This window comes from Triplophysa dalaica, chromosome 20, assembly GCF_015846415.1.
Source record: "Triplophysa dalaica isolate WHDGS20190420 chromosome 20, ASM1584641v1, whole genome shotgun sequence".
Taxonomy (NCBI): domain Eukaryota; kingdom Metazoa; phylum Chordata; class Actinopteri; order Cypriniformes; family Nemacheilidae; genus Triplophysa; species Triplophysa dalaica.
In genome coordinates this window covers 10,211,517-10,231,761 of record NC_079561.1, presented here as the reverse complement: position 1 = coordinate 10,231,761, position 20,245 = coordinate 10,211,517, and the positions used below count along the sequence as shown (strand labels likewise).

The 20,245-nt window shown below is 37.1% G+C and overlaps 1 protein-coding gene across 1 annotated transcript; it reads left to right on the top strand.

The window, feature by feature from the left end:
• The first annotated feature begins 7,502 nt into the window (after positions 1 to 7,502).
• On the top strand, positions 7,503 to 17,105 carry spo11 (SPO11 initiator of meiotic double stranded breaks). Its single transcript, XM_056732263.1, has 13 exons — positions 7,503 to 7,744; positions 7,828 to 7,941; positions 10,496 to 10,584; positions 10,833 to 10,899; positions 11,185 to 11,293; positions 11,554 to 11,640; positions 11,941 to 11,977; positions 12,452 to 12,561; positions 12,718 to 12,817; positions 13,023 to 13,060; positions 14,291 to 14,367; positions 16,283 to 16,394; positions 16,584 to 17,105. Exons 1-13 carry the CDS (start codon positions 7,653 to 7,655, stop codon positions 16,701 to 16,703), a joined length of 1,152 nt encoding a protein of 383 aa, XP_056588241.1. The 5' UTR covers positions 7,503 to 7,652; the 3' UTR covers positions 16,704 to 17,105.
• The last annotated feature ends 3,140 nt before the right edge of the window (positions 17,106 to 20,245 follow it).

Below are 20,245 nucleotides of genomic sequence, written 5' to 3'. Positions count from 1 at the left end.
GGGAAGGCCTCGGGTTATCTCTGTCTCCGTCCAATGCGTTTAGCGGATGCCCGTTTTCAGAAATGCACCTGCGCCAGAGACGATGTCGTTCTGACGCGCGTCTCTCTCTCTCTCTCTCTCTCAATCTCTCTCTCTCTCTCTTTCAGTGTGTGTATGAACGATATTGCAATAAGTCAGTGAGAGTTTATTATAATGTTTTTATTAGTGCTGGAGATCTTGCCTGAGGGTTTAGATTATGATCGTAAATATCTAGAAAAGCATTTTTGATGTTCCTCACAGATGTAAGCTCCTAACACAGAGGTGATTCTGTGTACACATGTTGCTTTTATAGCTCAGAATACCTATAAAGTATTGAGCGATGTTACGATCTCTGTGTCAGATGTTTCTCTTAAAAATTCCAGAGGAGAACCAAATAGATCAAATGATACAGTTTTTATATACAGCAAGAATTACAGATGCAATGTGAATAGAATACACGGATTTTACTTTTAATTGCAGGCTTTTGTATCAAAACCAGACAAAAGAGACACTGATGAACTGTAAAAGCACAACTCTAAAAAGAGCTTGTGATGATAGGTTGCCTTATTGTTTTAATAACCAAGATGACTTGGTTTCTTCGGAGAAGGAAAATCAGAACATGAGATGTACGAAGTCTCCATTTGCTTTCTATTCGATTTAATTGTTTAGTTTGCGTCCAACAGAAACAACGGAGCGACTGCGCAGAATTCCATTTGCGATTTAGCTTTCCCATGGCTATGCAAATAAATTGCCAGATGTTTGGATTCAGATGGCAGACAGCTGTCGTGTGAGGCCAATCCCACCTGCCCCTTATGGCTCAGCACCTCTTAAACACTCCAGTTTAATGTAGCGCTTCTGAAGCTCACCTGAGCTCTTTATTCGCGCACCCTGTCACACCTAACCTCTAGATGCTCTGTACAGGTTAAAGCCATGTGCCAAAAACACAGCGTATCCGCAGAACAGAGATACTTTTTCTGTAAACAGCTCTGCCTGGAGCGCAGGTGTCAGGTACTCATTAAAGTGGATTCTGTGCAGGGGGATCAGCGCAGTCCCAGATGTGAAACAGCAGCCCTCAAGTTCCAGCTGCTTTTGGTTTTGGGAAAGATGGATGGAGAGGAAGCCGTTCCTAGCGACATATTGCGTTCATTTCTCATTTGGGAATGTCCTCGCCCCCTTTGATTTGCAGTGACAATAAACTTTGGTTAATCCATCCGGTCCACAGTATGTTGGCCTGATCCGAATATCCGTTTATGACTCGATCAGTGTTAAAAGCCCGTACCATGTAAACAGTGCTTTCCGCTTCCTCAGATAGAATCACTGAATGGCTGTGTGTGTTTACATTGAGGCAGCATCTGATTTGGGGACTCGAAAAGGAGGGATGTGGTTTCGGTAAAAATTGTCCCTATATGTGGGAGCCAGAGCCCCTAGTTCTCTTTTTGCCCCAACAGAGGGCTGTCATTCTGGTGTAGGACAATAGGAACAGACCCCCCTTTGTTCCAGCTCCGGTGGCCCTTTTGACCGGCACAGTAAACAGTGGGCACAGGCTGATTTGCCGGTCTGGATACCCACACTGAGGCGCTTTTGACCAGGGGAAGTTAAGCAGAACAGCTCCCTGAGATCTCCCAATGCCTCTCTTCAGAGGACAATCTCTCTCTCTCTCCTTCTCTAAACCTCACTCAGCCTCTTGAAAACAAACTTTTATTAGTAGGGAATGTACACAAAAGCCTGCAATTACACAAAGGAGATGGGAAGAGCACAAAGCAATGAATGTTTATGCCCAAACTTAAAAAGGCAATGTTAGGTGGAGCGTTTAAACGCTTAGCAAATAGCCACTCATGTATATAAAGGAATAGTTCACCCCAAAACAAATATTAATTTTATATTGAAAAATAAATGTATATGCACTCACTTTGGGTGTGGTGCCCAAACAACACACAAGGGTTAACCATTTTTTTCTTGCACGTATGTCATTTGAAGTTCTTTACTTTATAGAACCCTTAAGCTCAAGAATAAACATTTTAAGGAATCTTTGTTTTTGACAGTGTACAGAAGATTTTTGGGGCTACAAATGAACAAAATTCACCACATACGTAATGCATCGGTATTCTCACAATATCCAGGAGCTGTAGGGTCTGATTCAGCTGGAAAATTTTGTGTTTGGTCGCATATTTAAAAATGTCTGTAGTTACATAACAGAAGGTCCAGCGTCTGTATTGCCATTGTGGGTGCAGCTGACATGCAACTTATTTTACTGACATCATTTTTTACTTGCAGTGGGTGTTGATAAAACTATTAAACTGCAGTGCAACTCAACTCAACTTTATTTATATAGCGCTTTTTACAATTTCCATTGTTACAAAGCAGCTGTACATGAGACATATTGACTATAAGCAAAACAACTAAAGTCATATACCTGTAAAAACAAGAAAAAGGTGAAAACACAGAAGACAGACATACCCACATACAAACGCTCCACACACACAATATGCACACATATTTACACACATCGACATAGACACTCGGAAACACACAGACACGCACGCACACACTCACAGTGAAAGCACACATTTAAGATAAAGGAGAGAGAAACACAGGTCAAATATTAAACAGACTATACATTTCTATATGTAATATTAATTATGTAAAATTTCTGAAGCAGCCAGGCAAATAGTGCAAAACAGTATGCAAACGGTGGAGAGGAACCCAAAACTCCAATCGAGAAAAAAATCCTCAGGAGAAACCAGGCCCAACCAGGGGATTACAGTTCCCCTCTGGCAAAAGCTGCTGCCTCACCATAAGCACAACAAGGCTTGCACGACAAGGCTAAATAAATTAATTTACTAATAAGATTAATTATAGATTTGAGATTATCATTAATAATCTAATAGCATTTGAAATTTTGTAGTGAAGTCGTGTCAGGTCGGCGCGTCCTTTATCCAGCTCTATCATCTCAGCTCTTGTCAGGTCACCGCTTCCCATTCTCCGCACTGCCATCAGGTCTGGGCATGAACTGCATCCTGTGGTAACCTTGGAACAATGAGACAACACTGGCTGAGAGTTGAGTACTGTTCTGCACTCTTTGAAGAAACAATTACATCAGTTGTTGTTGGAAGTAAAATCTGAAAAATGTGATAGCCCTTGTGTTTTTTTTTAGGAAAAATCATGTTACCACTATAACTTTGATGGTTTTGGCTGCAAAGAAAAATCTATTGGGGAAACTACTTATTGATAAATTTCATGTATGCAGATAACTTTTTATTAAATAAAGCAGTGCGTTGATCATTACTTAATCATCTTATGTTTTAATTTACTGTTTAATTGTGTGAATGTAAGTGAATGTATTTACTCGTTATTTTTTATTTACTTGATCTAGTTGTTTCACTTGACCGGTTTAAATAGAAAAATTGAACTTATATCAGTATGGGCTTTACCACAAAGATGATTTTGTGGATAATGTGTATTACTTTGAAATAAAAACATTAACACTCTTTGTGGTTGATACAAACATTCAACATTCAGCAATTATGCGTCAGCAGGGCCGGCAGAAACCAAACAACTAAAAAAATGTAAATGAAAATGTAAGTAAAATGACATGTTTTTCAAATACATGAAAATTATGTTAAATGAATAGTATTACTTCACAGTGATATGCTCAGAAACTATTGTAAAAAATCACTACTAACTTCTATTTCAACCAAAGATTTTGCTGGAAATGTTCTGTGAGTTAAAAAAATATATATTTACTTCTGTGTGTCTTAATGGAGATTTTACAAAACCATTATTTTTTTATAAATAACCTTACATCTCTTAAGTCATCTTACAAACATCAGAGCCTCAGCAGGTTGAAACCTGATGCTGAAATCAAAAGATGTGCTAACTCCAGTCAGAAATAACTGACACGTACACTTATGTTCACACTATCCCGCCTTAGACTCGAAAGCCCTCTCTGGTTTTCCTTTTCAACTTGCTCTGTTTGACTCTGGCACCAAGAGTTGGAGACACAGGTCAGAGTAATATTTATTTTGCATGTGTCTGGTTGAAGGCGGGGGGCAGCCTTTTGAAGGCAGCGGGGTGGGAAACAGTGGGGCGGCCCGGTGAAGGATACAGTAAAACTCTTTCAGGGTAAGCTGACCCTCAAATGAAGCAGTGAGAATTTGGAGAGGGCTGAACAGGGCAGATAGAGGAGATGGGAGGTGGGGATAACGTTCCTCAACCCGTTACGTCCTGTCTGGATTTTTGGGACGCCCTGGGTGCGAGCGGCATGGCAGGCTGTTAAAACCCTGGCGGCCAGGTGGGACTGAGTGATAGCGAGGCTGATATTGCGAGAGGCCTCACAAACATATGAGACACAGCTGTGAAACAGGGGAAGCAAGAAAAAAAAGAAAAAGTGCTTCACATCTCTGGTCTTTGGGTTTCTGCTGTGAGTTTGTGCAATATGTACCATAAGGCAGCTGTTCAAATGCTTGGAGAGCGTGTTATTGCATATTAGCTCTCTGATCTTAAATTTCCTGTGCTTCTATGCTTTGACAGTTTCAGTTTAGTGATGTTTTATTTTACTTAAACATAATGAAATGTTAACTTGTCTTATAACAGACATTCTTGACAACTTTGAAACTTTCTATATGTAGTTTATACATTGCTGATTCTTTATTTGACAAATTTCTTATATTATATTATTATTCTTTATTTGCAGACTTGCAAGTTTGATACATGCTTTGATGAACTTGAAAGTAGCTATAAACAACCCTTTCCCCACCTTCAGGGTCTTCTTGGTCCAAATCTAAGGAACCGACATTGATGTGTTTCGCGTAAAAGTTAAAATTCGTACAACTTGACACATTCTCTTAAAAACGCGTCACTCATTACGACTGCAAAAGACTCAAGACGTCGCCATAACAGTGAAACGTGTGGGTCTAGCGTGTTTACATTGAAAAACCAATGTAAAAGTAACTCAGAGGGATGTAAAAACACATTCTGTGTGAACCACCCCAATACTGTTGTATGGATTGAGATATGCTCACAATGGAATGCTGGCATCATTCTTGGAAAAATGTGCATTAGTAGCTCAATTTTCTACAAACAAAACAAAGTATACAAACTCCTAGAACTCCATCTAACTTTACATCAAAATAGAATAATAAAAAAGTTGTGAATTGGAGTGCATTGTGGGATACAGCATTCCTCACTGAGCTCTAGAGCTGCTGCATTCTGGACAAACGTGACAAGCATTCACTTTTCACCATAAATTTAACAGTGACTTGTCTTTTTTTATATAATTTTAGCAATAATTTTACAGTACAATATAATAATTTATATCATTTTTATCATTTTTTATATCATTCATTTTCACAAGAAAAGAATCGTGCCTTTTAAAATCAATCAAATACTGTATACGCAGTTTTTTACAGTTACTAATTATGGTTTATACTGTAGCGTTTACCAGATTTTTACTTTAAAACATTTTGCGCAGTGTATGCTATTCTTTCTGAACATAAAGCCTGACAAAGGGGGCTACACAATTCTCGTGGCTAACGAAAAAGCCCTCCCGCATTCTTTATCTCATCGCTCTGTGAGGTTATGCAGAGCTGTCCATTACTGCCAGGGCCAATCAGTCACTTCCTCCTCAGGGATGCTTCTCTGGGTCCCATTAACAGGCTGGGGGCAAGCAGTGTTTGGCAAAGGGCAGATGTGAAAGAGATGAAGCAGTTGTGGGGTATGTGCCAAATGAGAAGGAGAGAAGGGAGAGAGGTAGAGCTCTGTTTTTTATTTGCAGGGATTAGACTGACAGATCTGTATTTGGTTTCGAAGGGGCCTCTGGCTTCAGCTAATCCTCATCACCTGCAGAATGGTCCCCCCTTCTCTTGTGCTAAATTTTCAAAATCCCCCTCCAGTGGCCTAATAACCCTTCTCTTTGGCCCAACAATGCAAACACTCATTCTGGACACAGGAGTCACACTAAGCACAACTACAACCTCAAACCAGAGAAAGAGAGAGAGAAATCTCCCTTTGTAACCTTTCACAATCTTTTGGAACTGGCCGTGAGGTGTTGCTGTGTTGGTTTTAGAGAGATAGCAATTATCTGCAGATTAAACTCAAGTGTTACGGAAACTGCTTGTCAATGTCACTCAAGAAAAGAGGAGAAGATGGCCAGATGCCTACTGAGGAGCCATATGGAAGTTTTCGGGTCAGGTCAGGGGCAAGAAACGGCGTCTCCTGTAGTCTCATATTTTTTCACACGTTGTCAGCAAGATGTGATGCTCACAGCTCATAATTAACTTCAAATTAATACTTAAATTGGGGAATTCACTTCAAAAAGCATCACTGTAGGGGTTTGGAAAGGTTCATATATTACTTAATAAGAGCAGAAGTTTTGATTTTACTGTAGGTGAACTACTCCTTTATCTTTAAAAGAGATTTTACCCTGGAGCTACCAAAGAGTTCTTGGATTAAAGGACCTTTGAGTCTTTGATATGTCTTCATCTAAAACCTTTTTAAAGGAAGTTATGTTTACTGGAGGGCGGATGGTGGAGGCCTTTGCCTGCTGCTGGTCCCTGTGGTGTGGTCAGGCGTGCCGTGCTGGAATTTCGGGGGTTATGGGATAGTTTGCTGCAGGGTTCATCAGGGAATTGAGGAAAAAATCCAAAATGGCTTCAAGTGAGACACGACTGGAACAGTAAAGGGGATGTTTCCTTTATGAATTGCAGTTAACATTACGGCCCTAACTGTTTAAATAAAATAAGACAAATGGGTTGCCTTCAAAAATTAAATGAACCCTCTGGCATGAAAAAGAAAAAAATTGGCAATTCTGTTCAACAATTACTTTAAATTAGATTTAATTATTTATTTGGCGGGCAGTTTATCTAAAGCAACTGGAGGAAGGAGGATTTGATGTATTACTGCTGTAGCTGAAATGTGCATTCAAGCCAAGGTACATTTAGTATGTGTTCCCTGGAGACCGAACCCACAATGAGCTACAGAAACAAGAGAAAATACATAATAAAAATATATAATTTCACAAATAATATATTTTTGTTAGCTATTAAGTACGTGTAAGTGATTAATATTCTCTATGCATATTCAATGATTATAATATTTTAGATTTTTAAAAAGTGTAAGTATCAATTAGTCTTAAAATATATATATTTAAAATAAACAATGCAAGCTGGCAAATAATGGTCAGGCAATGATGCTCCATCGCTGTCAAATTTAAAATATTGTGGTATAAGTTCTTTAAAACCATAAGTAGCCTATACTACTGAAGATTCGTTTATTATTACTTTTTATGAATGTTGCCATTCAAAGATTTGGGGGGGGGGGGTGATTTATCTTTGTACATTTGTACAAAACGAGTTATAACAGATTTCCACTTATATTTAGATTATCTTCTTGTTAATATTGAAGACTCGTTACATCAAGCAGCGAAGCGCAGACCGACATCACAGTACCGCGAGAGTGATCAATAAGACTGTTGTGTTCTCGCGGTACTTTGATGTCATACGCCGAGCGCTCTTCGTAACGCTACACGTTGTCAAATACACTTACTGACGCTCTCGCGGTGTTTCTGTCGTTTATGAACATATGGTAGTAAAACTACCTCAAGTAGAAACATTCGTAGATTGGGATATTCGACTTAAATGGCTGACCTGTTCGCTGAGGTAGATAAGCTTAGGGAGACGCTACTCGGGCGCGAGGAATCTGCTGACAGGCACCTGGAGGACATCAGCAGGTGACAGGGCAGGAATCTCGATGACCTCCGTGTTCATCTGTTTAACAAACACCGACTGAATATGATTTGTCCCTCATGCACAGACAGGATGTTTTGACGCGGATTGAGACAGTCATTCAGACTGTAGTCACGAGTGTGTCTAAAGGTGAGGCACCTGTGCTGAGTGTGATGAACAGATCCAGCTGGGCCAATGTCAGGTAAGTTTATGAAAACGTTCTTTCAAAATAAAAGTTTAAATAAATTAGGAGGAAATTAAACATTTAGAAGATATGTCTTACTGTATATGTATGGCCTATGCAATCTATCTGTCTATCTATCTAGCTGACTGTCTCTCTCTTTATCTAACAAACAAAATAGTAAATATCCATTTTATTTAATAAGATAAAAATGGTATCTATCTATATGTCTGCCTGTCTGTCTATCTGCCTATCTAACATAAAAAATAGTAAATATCAATTGTCTGTCTATCTAACTGTCTGTCTGTCTGTCTGTTTGTCTGTATATCTAACACACAATGGTAAATAAATATCTGTCTGTCTATTTGATAAAAAAATCTGCCTGTCTGTCTGTCTGTCGTACAAAATGCTCAATATAAGGGATGAACTGATATCTAAATTTTAGCCGATAACCAATAATTCTTTAAACTTGTGAGCCGATTATCGATATTTTGGCCAATTTACTGTATCTTAACATTTTCTGAGACTGAAACTAAAGGCAAAAAGGGGACAACTGCTTTTATTTGAAAACATTAACTGCAGAAACAAGGTAACCATTAGTTCTCCGTTTTTCCCTGAAAATCTGGTATCAAACCTACTTCACACTAGTTAAATATTCTTTAACTTTGAAACTTTTCTGGTATGTGTTTGTATATGTATATGTTTATTTGAAAAATATATTATAGATGTTCTTACAGAGCAACCCAGATAAATGCCACAAGTCTAACAGGTCTCAAGACAGAAATCATTCAGATAGGTCTCGGCTTTAAACAATATACTTTTGTTCCTATAATATACACATCTACATATCTACATACTGTACCTACATCAACAATGTTTTGTTAAAAACAGTAAGTCAATGATCATGACAGATAGACAGTACTGTACTGTATTTTAACTGTGAGCAGCATGCAGATGATGTAGTTTAACCAGAGTAAATTATTCATAATTTATAGCCTACAATTTATCGCCCAAAATGTTTTTAGCGGCCGATACCGGTAACATTAAAAATGACCATTTATCGGCCGATAATTTATCGTGCATCCCTAGTAATATCTTTTTTTTCTGTCTGTCGGTCGGCCTGTCAGTCTATCAGATAAAGAAAGAATGTTTTCTGTCTGACTGTCATGTAAAATGGTAACATTTATTTTTATCTGTCTATCCATAACATAAACATTTTATTTATCTATCTGCAGTGCTTGAAGTTGGCAATACCGGCACTTCTCTATTTTAATCTTTAGCCCAGCTTCACTTTGTCTTGCGCCACTCCGAGTCAAAGCGTCATTTTATGTCACGTCCAAGATGCTTCCAGTCAGTGAGATTAGCGTGGACCTACCCAATTTCAAAAGGCTGTCCAATCAAACACAGTTTACAGAACTCCAGCAAATCAAATTGAAGAAGACAGTCAGCCGGCGACGATAATGAGTAGTGAGAAGGCAAAATAAAGTACATATCTTCTGCGAATACTGTTGTGTTATCTCAAAACATACGTTTTTCACATATTGTTGGATTTATTGTGTGGTCGGCCATTTAATGTGCCTAAAAACATATTATAACAGATTTATAGCATATAAACCGTATGATATGACTGTGTGTGCATATGGTAGATTTAATGAGCAGAAGAATTCAATAGACTGCCGAAAAGGTAATGAAATGACTGAAATTATCATTTTTGCTCACATTTTTATTTAACATTATTACATCAGTTGTTCGGCAAATCGTTGCTTTAGTAACCAGTTTTGCACCAGAAATATGTCCAAATATTGTTTATCGTTCTAGAAATTTCAAGTGAGTACGAGAACCTTTTTCTCCCCACTTCAAGCATCAGTCTATATAACTGTTGTTCTGTCTGTCTTATCTTTATGTATTTACAAATGAAGTAACTTTTTGACTGTATCATTTTCAAGAAGGGCTTTATGAACACACCCACACTCTCTCTATCTCGCTCTCTCTCTCTCTCCCACTCACACACACACTTAAAATTCAGACCTCTAAAAAGGTTTTCACTGTATAATAGCTCATGTTTAGAACAAAGAAAACTGTCTGGTCAGATCTACGTCAAACCTCCCCAAGGCTTAACGCACGTTTCTGGGGCCCCTCTGAGGCCGAGGCCCTGACAACTCAGCTCTTGGCTTATTGCTGTAATAAATGTTTCCCTAGTGCAGGTAATATGACAGATTTTTCTCAAAGCAGTTTTGATAATGAAAACCTCATTTAGCTGAATCATTTCATCCCCCATGAGAGCAAAATAGATATAATACCTTATTGTGCCTGGTTATATTTTCCAAGCGCAACATTTGGTAATGATCATTTTAAGATTTCTCAAATTAGACATCAAGATGTTTTTCCCAAAACATTTCACCCGTACACCCAGTCTTGAAGTAACTCAAGAAGACATCATTTCTTGCACATATTTCGGGGCATGTTATGACTTCAATGATATTAGGCAATCAATAAATTGTCAAATTGTCTTGGAGGAAGAGGAAAAGGAGGGAAAAGAAAAGAACAGCAGAAAAATTATTGATATAATTCTCAGGTTTCATGAGTCTGTTGGATTGGTACTGAAGCCAGATGCATCTGTAGTGACTCTTCGAAGTGACTGGCCTTCATCAGCCACCAAATTTGGTAAGATTATGTTTTACATTATTGCTATTTTATATGTTTGTACATATCTGTACAGAGAATATTTCTCTCAAGACCATTCAACTTTATGAGTTGGCAATTTTACATGATTTATATGTGAAACATAATTATGACATCAACAGCCCTTTAACAAGAAACGTGTGCTTTTTTTCAGAAAATGTCGTGAGACCATTAAAACTAATGTTGCCAAATATGACTGTATCCAGTGTCTTTCTGTTTTCTGTTTCCAGCACTGATTTTAAAGCTCTTGTCTGTAATTTACAAACTTGTTCAAAGTGACTCCTATGCTACTAAAAGGTGAGTATTCAATATATTTGCGTGACATTCTCAAAAGTCTTTCATATTGTATATTTCGGAAAGGTTTTCTTCAGCCTGTTTCATGTCTAAATATTTAGCATTCTTATCCGTCAGCTATTACAAGAACGTTTTATGGAAGCCAGCTGTGGGCATAAGCGATGATGTATAAATCTGCAAACAGTGCCATAAATCATCTGATATAGAGAGCAGGTGGAACCTTTGATTTTTATGAAGGGATTTGTCAAGTGCACCTGTGCGCTGAAATGTTTTTTTTCTGTCTGTCAGGGATATATATTATAATGATCCACAGCTGTTTGGGTCACAGAAGACCGTGGATTCCATCGTGGATGACATTTCGTGCATGCTCAAGGTTCCCCGCAGGAGTCTGCATGTTGTACGTGCACGTGGCTGTAATGTGTGATATTGGCATTTCTGAGACCGTTTTACACACTGTCCTGCTCAAGTTAACATACACTTCTTTTTTACATGTATACAACTGATAACAAGACCAAAAATACAATAATTGTCTACAGTTTCTGATATTGTGTGTCTGTGTAATTTATTGAAATGCTAGATGCTATTTCACAGATTCTGCAATATGTGAGTTTACGAGCATGGGTTTAGCATAAATTGAATCATTACTATTTTCCTCAGCTTGCAACATCCAAAGGCCTTATCTCAGGTGATCTGTGTTATTTGGAGGGAGATGGTACGATGGTGGACTGCAGTTCGAGCACCACAGTGAGTCTAGATCAGAAACTCAATGGATATCCTTCTATAAAGTTCACATCATGACCATGATTGATGTCATATCCTGCCCAAAATCATTCATCTGTAATTCCACCGACAACATTTTTAGACTGGAGACAGTCATATGAGCTTTACTCAAATGCTGTCTTACCACTGGAAAACATTAGTCTGAGACAGCATTCTAAATCTACTCGGTTATTTTGTCTGTTTGGAGTTGTGTAATGTTTTTGAAAAGATGAGGCTATTTTTCTTGTGCAACCATTCCAAATGTTTTTATAATTCTGTCCACAGGCCATCCCCGTGTCTTCCAATGTTAGTGGGATTAATCGTATCCTTTTGGTTTAAGCATATCACTGATTTATTTATGTAGGCTACACTAGTGTTTCGAAAATGTAGGGTCACCTACTCATTCTTGAGGAATAACACAGATGTATCTGTAAGATTTAATGTGTTTAATGGTTATTAATACGTTGGCACAATTATATTTTTGTCATCATATGAAACATTTCTGTTCACAGTTTCTTGTGTGTCCTTTATAAAAAGCAGACTTGTGATGTATAATATTAAGTTTTACACACAATAAATAAGTTTTACTTTTCGAAAAGGTAGCTTTCATTTACTTACCCATACCTGCACTTTTTTGCTCTATAAAAGGAGATGTTTTGCAAAATCTCTAATGTGCTCTTCCATGAAGTGAAAGAGAGGGAGACAATGTCAAGTTTCAAAAAGAACTAAAACGTTTGCAGTTCTCTGTTTATGTTTGTAAGACGGGTGATCTGTTAGATTCCTCAGCATCACAAAGACATTGTATCATCTGCCAAATTCATCCTTATAGTGGAGAAGGATGCAACTTTTCAGAGACTCCTGGACGATGACTTCTGTACCAGACTGTCTCCATGCATCATCATAACTGTAAGCATGCTGTCATCATGATCCTGTAGATCAACTGGAAGAGCACAGCATCATGGGTTTGACTCCAGGGGAATATTCTGATAAATGTATACCATCAGTCAAATTGAGAAATGAAAGATTGATAGATTGTTCAGGTGTGTTTCGTGTGTCCCTCAGGGTAAAGGTGTTCCTGATGTCAACAGCAGACTGATGGTGAGGAAACTGTGGGACACACTACATGTCCCAGTCTTTGCTCTGGTGGATGCAGACCCGCATGGTACAAATAAACACACACGCACCCACACCCTTGTTGATAGTAGGTCGTGGTGTGGTTTACCTCTGCTCTGTCTGACACTGTCATTACAAATGTTTCTAGCTGTCTTCTTGCATGTGTAACACTTTACTTTGTTCTTGCCCAAATGATGCTGGTCCGTAGGATAATTGCATGAGTATGGTGGTGATTGCATCTCTTTTTTTCCCAGGCATCGAGATCATGTGCATCTACAAGCACGGCTCAGTGGTGAGTCCTGTTTCCTGCTATTTCTGTGCTGTTTCCAGCGAGGCATGTGCAGAGTATTGCTTTGGGGCGACATGTAATTATTCTTTTCTCTTTGTGGCAAGAAAAAGAGGAAGTACTCGTTCATAAACTTGAAATTTACCCGGTGGAAAGAGTGAAGCATTTTTACATCTGTGTGTGTGTGATACATCTACAGAGTATGTGGCTATTTCGGATGTGTTCAATACTGTTCAAGAAAATCATATTGTAGATCAGTATTCTGTCGTGAATTTTAGTATAAATATCATAACCTAAACCAGATTCATTTAGATCTTGTTTACACATGGTCTGTCTGAGCTGAGCTGCGCTGAGCTGAAAATCTCAATATCCTCTGTATTATTTTTTTGACTCTGTTAAGCAAATTATTAGTTCGTAAGTTTAAATTTAACAAAAGTTGGTAGTTTGTAGAAGTTGGTAACACTGCAAGTATTTAACCAAAGCGACTTACATTGCTTTATCCTATACATTTTACATAGGTTTTGCTATCCACTGGGATCGAACCCACAACCTTGCGATGCTCTTACCACTGAGCTACAGGAAAGGAATTGGAATTACAGTTTCTCATGTTAGCTTATTGTAATGTTAACAGATACAATTTTGGATTGTAAAAGTGTAGTAGTGAAAATTAAGATTGACATTAAAAAATAAGGATGAAAGATTAATAAATGCTGTAAGTATTGTTCATTGTTTTTACATATATATATATATATATATATATATATATATATGCTCAACTATAGTTATATAGTCAACTAATGATAACAAATGAAACATTATAGTAAAATTTCACAAAAGATTTATGTATAAACCAAAAAAAAGAATGCCAATGGAGTCAGTCAGGTATTCGGCAGGTTGAAATATAAAAGAACACTGTGACTTGAACTTTTTCATTGATCCAAACCAATCACATGCTTTCTAATTCTATCAGAATTGTTTGGAATAGGCTCTTGCTGTAGCTCAGTAATTAGAGGATGGCGCTAGTAATGGCAAGGTCATGGGTTCGATCCCAGGAACTGCATACACTCAGATACAAATGTCAAATATAATGTGATGCAACTCTCTTTGGATAAAGCATCTGCCAAATGCATAAATGTAAATGTCTGCTAGTAAATTCATGCCGAACATGTTTGATTTGCTGTGATAATGAAGTCTGTTTGACCGTCAAACTTTATGAACTCTGTGATTTGTCCTCAGTCGATGGCCTTTGAGGCGCGCAGTCTGACTGTCCCCAGTGTGCTGTGGTTGGGCCTCCTGCCTTCAGACATTCAGAGGTTTGGGAAAGTCAACTCATTACTTTACTCTGTGGTTTGCAATTGAGGCCGGGCTGGCTTTGCTTTCTGCTTTCTGGCCTTTCTTGTTTTGGTTTTTGTTGCTGTTTTTTATTTCCTTCCTCTTGAAAGCTATTTTAAGCGGGTTTGTCAACTGTCATGGGCTGTGAATGAAATCAGAACCACTTTTCAGGAATCTATGGGCAAAAAATAGAGAACCAAAAATGGATTGGGGCCGTTAATGGATATGCTATGTTAAATGCTTTTGATGGCCACCTGTCTTTGTAATCTAGCACTTCAGGTACAAGAGCCTTTGGTGAAGTTAGAACTGTCTTGGAGGGATTCACCAGCTGATGTTTATTTGCACGTTTTCTTGATTTACATAAGAAAGGAATTATGAAAATCAGATGCAAACGTGAACAAACAAATACTGTGGGATATGTAGCAGATCATTTCAGCGGTTTTCAATTTGTTTGTCATGAACCCTTCTAAAGCCGGACAAGATATTTCATCTTTACTGGTCGTAGAAATGATCGTAAATGATATTGCTTTGTAGGAGCAGTGTAGTTTGATGTATATTGTCGGTGTTGCACATAGTTTTTTTACTGATATCAGCTGTCGTTGTTTCAGATCAAAGTAGCTAAGATGAATAAATTCGACTTGACTTCAACTTTTTTTTGGTCAAATGACAAAAGATTTATCTGAGTCTAATAAATATTTGTCAGTTATTTATAGTAACATACTTTACATTTATGAGGTTTATTATATGCCCATATGTCTGCATGAGCTCTGTCACGTTTGTGAAAGCATTAGTATTTCCAACTATTCCTAATACATCATAGATATGAACGCAGAATCTGACTCGGTCTTTTGTGTGTTGAAAGATGATGCAGATCTTTTGCTGTGTGAAGAGTGGTTATTTGAACATTTGTGATTTGAAAATCTCAGCACATCAGCTGTTTCTCAGATGCTGGAAGTAGCACATGTGGGACTATCAAGATGCTTACACAACACACTTGAACCATTTTGATATTTTGTTTAAGAACCAACATTATTAATGTCTAAGAGACAGCAGACAAATCTAAAAAAAAACATTTTTTTGTTACAAGTGTAAAGAGTAAGAAAATATATAGGCTTGTCAGAAAATTGCTAATTTGGACAGTAAATCAAAAACAGAAACTTGCAAACAATAAAGTGACATTTTAATCTATAAAGGCAGTTCCTTGTAAACCTTGAATGATACGTACTGATTTTTAACTTCTGTTTTAGTTCATTCATTTTGAATTCTACAAATTTATCATAGAAATCAACCAGATAAAGAGTCTTTTTAAAAAGTGTTTTCTCACTGTTCACAGTTAAATGCATACATGTAGCCTATCTGTATTATAAGAGACAAACATCATCTTTCAGAGGGGCAAGTTAAATGAAATGTCTCTGGTCATGTGATACTTTAAACCACTCATAAAAACAAATTTAGTGGTGACATTAATGTAATGTAATATGTATAATTTTTATAAATTTTGGGATTAAATAGGTTAACTAGACACTTTAACTAATTAAAGTGTCTAGTTGTGAATAGAAACAGAGACTTTAAATATAGTAGGGATCAACGTGGACATTGTATCGGCATCTAGTGGAGAGGTTGCGAATTGTTTGTCCGTTTGTCATACAATCCAAGCAACATTGGAAAATCCATGTAAGGGGACCTGTGGTGTATGTAGATAGAAATAGCTCATTCTAATGTAATAAAAACATAACACTTCACTATGTTAGGTCTTTATACACATCTGAAGACATGGTTATGTATATTATATTGCATTTTTGTCAATAGATCCTCCAAAAAATAACACAGTGGAGCTTTAAGTCTGTTTGTGTGTATTATTGTTATATTGTTTTGAAACTGTGTTTGTACACACAGGTACAGGATTCCAGAAGAAGCTTTGATTCCATTTAGTCAGGCAGATGAGAGGAAAATCAACAGCTTGAGGAGCAGACCGTACATCACCTGCCAACCAGCATGGGAGAATGAGGTGAACGTTCTTGTAGATACATGATTTTTTTTAATGTATTAATAGAGCAGAGTTCTCACAAATGATTTTCCATGTTTATGACGAAAATGGGACATGGTCTTGACATCAGGATAGCTTTGTGAATGCATTGTACAGTTCTTAAAACAATATATGACGTGATGTACGAGTTTGTGTGTTTATTGATTTCAGATCAAAGCAATGCAGAGACTGAAGCAGAAAGCTGAGATACAGTCCCTGGCATCTATAGCTCCTCGTTTCCTCACTAGAGTTTATCTTCCTAACAAACTGCGTTATGGTTGCTGGATATGAGCTTACACTGCCATCTCCTGGAATAAAAACTCTACTACAGCAATCAATTATTGAATTCAGCAGAAGATATATTTAGTGTTTCAACGTTTTTATTTTAAACTAGTTTATAGTGATACTTTAGCTGTTCTGTATGAGTGTCGCTGGATGTACTGGCTAAGAGCTTTTAATAGACCTCCTGAAAGTTGGTTCGAAATGTCATTTTCACTTTGTTTATAAATAGGCTTAAATAAACTGCACTTTATTGTTCATTTGTTTCTAACGTTGTGATAACTTATTTAATGTTAGTATAAATCAACAACAAACTGTTCTAAAATGCTGTCATGAAAATGATTCAATCTTACGTTAATATCCCAGATGTTCGGGAAGCAATGTATGACATTTTCATTAAAATGTTCACTTTCCCAGACAGTGAATTAGTTTTTTGTGATTCTCCATTGGGCTGCTTTGTTCACAGATTAATTTTGTAATATGCTTTCAGGGGAAACTTGGATAGTTTCTATACAGTTACACAATTTTAGCACTAGGCGGCGCTGTTTATATAAAACTGACACATCTGGCAAGTTTTAATAAAAAAAAACTTTACAATAAGGTTTTAGTAAGTGCATTACATAGCATAAACTAAGATGAACAAATGCAGCAGTAGTATTATTGTTGATTGAAGTTAATGTATGCTAATTCATTAAGACATTTCTACAAATTCAACCGTATTGTAAAGTGTTAACTATGGTATAAACACAGAGCAGCAATAAGGAAATCATATTGAGGAAAACAGGTTGTAATAATTCAATGAGTTTGTGCGGCACACAAATATCTGGTCTCACCATCACAAGTTAAAATTAGAAATAACTGAGACATGAACATTCGAATTGTCGCTTGAAGAAACAAATAAAAAAGTTCACATTTAAAAAGTATTTTTATTCAACACAGCTTTGATTTGACTCTATTACTTATTTACAATCCCAATTTCTTGAATATATCTAAAACATTAAAAAATATCTTAAAACTGTAGATACAAAAGTGCTTTTTAGTTTGAGAACCTGAACTAAGCATGCACATCTAATCATAAAAAGATCTAATTAGCTCATATTTTTATATCTGTATTGACACTGACACTCAGTCATGAGGATCTACAAAGTTTTTCTCATTTCCTCTTGTACGATGCTTGTCTCAAACCAGCATATGTCTTTCTGCAATTGTACAAAAGGCCACATTTAATTTCGTTTAAAAAAAACTTGTAATTACTTGGAGTTTTGGGGATGTCAGTAAGCACATACTTTACATTTTCTTTCCACGAAAGAACAGGTTTGGAACAATGTATGGATGAGTAAATGATGACAGAATTTAACATTTTTAATTACGTATTCAAGAATTATAAAAAAATAATAATTAGAAACATGATCATCATGGCGAGATTGCATTTTTTACAGATCCAAACATAAAAAATATTTATTTCAAGTTTAAAACCTTGTAATTGTGAAGATGTATGTAGTTGAGGTGATTCCAAGTCAATAGACGGAGACATTTGTCTGCAAATAAAAAGTAAAGCCTGAAAGACAAAGGGTCTTTCTGGTTCTCAGAGGTGTGAACAACTGCACGTTACATTCTTTGAGCCTTTAATAGGTGTTAGGTCACAATCAGTATAACGCCAACACTTAAATGATTGTCAATGAAGTGCCAATAAAGTCTCTCCCATGAGAGATAGTGTGATCATTTGATCATTCTTCTCGTCTTCAATTGGCTATATGTTCAACTATAAAACAAGTATCAACTGTTTTTGGAAATCTAACACTTTGAATTTCACAGTTTAGTATAGTAAAATGTTATTGAAATAATCTAGTGCAATAAAATAAAGGGTTGTCAATGACCTTCCTGTATACTGCACAGAATGTTCTCTCAAAATACTTACTTATTCTTTCTTCAAATACACAGCCAAACAAACTAGATGTGAGACACAATTGCTCAAGCAAGACAGAGGAGCTAAATGCAACACAATGCTGCCTGTCTGCGCCTCTCTCTGGCTTGCACCATTGTTGGCCTGGCATGTAAAACTGATAGATGCGTCGCACATTGGGACACTTGGCATTGCAGATAAACTATATTTCAAAAAACATCGGAGAGCAATTTCAAGAGTTTAATGTACTCAAAAGTGACACAACACAGTGTGGTCAATGTTTGACCTTAATCGATGTAGTGAGCATTGGTGTCACCTTAAAGTGATAGTTCACCGAAAAATGAAAATTCTGTCATCATTTACTCACCCCTTTGTCATGTCAAACCCGTATGAGTTTATTTCTTCCACAGAACACAATAAGATATTTCGAAAAATGTGATGGCAGCCATTCGCTTGCAATGGTTTTGTGTCCATAAATTAGAAATCAATGGCTGCCACCGCTGTTAGGTTATCCACATTCTTCAAAATATCTTATTTTGTGCAGAAGAAAGAAAGTCAGGCAGGTTTGAAATGACAAGAGGGTGAGCAAATGTAAATGATGACAGAATGTTTCATTTTTGGGTGAACTATCCCTTTAATTGATCTAGCTTCTAAGGGTCAGGTTTGTGGTTAAACATAAAATATGTATTTTTTGTGTTAGCCAATGTTTTCTTCCTTCTGTTCGATTGTGGGACCCACCAGCATGCTAAAAGATGTGAAATTTGTGTATTTATATGATCTTCCTGCAGATTTCTTCAAACCTTTTTTTTCCTTTCATTGTCATTTTCTCTCTAGACTTGCTGTAGGCGTGAGGAATGGCTCCTAGTTCCTGTGACTTGAGTGTTAAGGGTGTTAACGTTCTCACATTAGGCTGCACTGTAAATTTGAATGACAGTATGTGAGCCACTGACAGGCTGGTGTTGAATTCTTTGATGCTAAGCTTTTGATCAGGTATTACATGCCACCTTGTGGAATAAGGAACAATGTGCTGGTCCCTGAGGCCAAAGAGCTACCTTTTACAGTGTATCACAAACAAACCATTTCACTTCCTCATAATAATGGTAAAAATAGAATGCCGTACACTTCAAAATAAAGCTCTGGTTGCATGTGTCGGGCATTCCCAGTGACAGTTTTCCACTTGTTACTTGCAGGTCACCTACGGTTATTGACAGGTCAGCTGAGGCCACAGCACCAAGGCCAGTAGCAGGTTACTTCCTGTAACCATTTGTGGATGGACGGTCACCTGCTGGCACTGACAAATCATGTGTGGCCATTGACAAATTACCTCCTGTGACCAGCTGCAGAATATATAAATCTAAAAGTCTGTCTTTAACATGTTATGTGTGACATGTGTTATGGATGTGACATTTTCAAACAAAACTTGAAATTCATATTCTCAGAGAATGTGTTCATTACCAACATTGAACCACCTGTTTATATTTTACAAAACCTCTGTTCATAGGGTCCAGACATCAGAAAAATATCAGTTTATATTTTAAAGGAGGGAAAAATGGATGCGATATTTGTGGGATTCCTGTGAATTAAAATCTATTCACCAGAAGCATTAATATCTAACAATCGGAGAAGAGTTGGCTCATAACATAAAATAGTT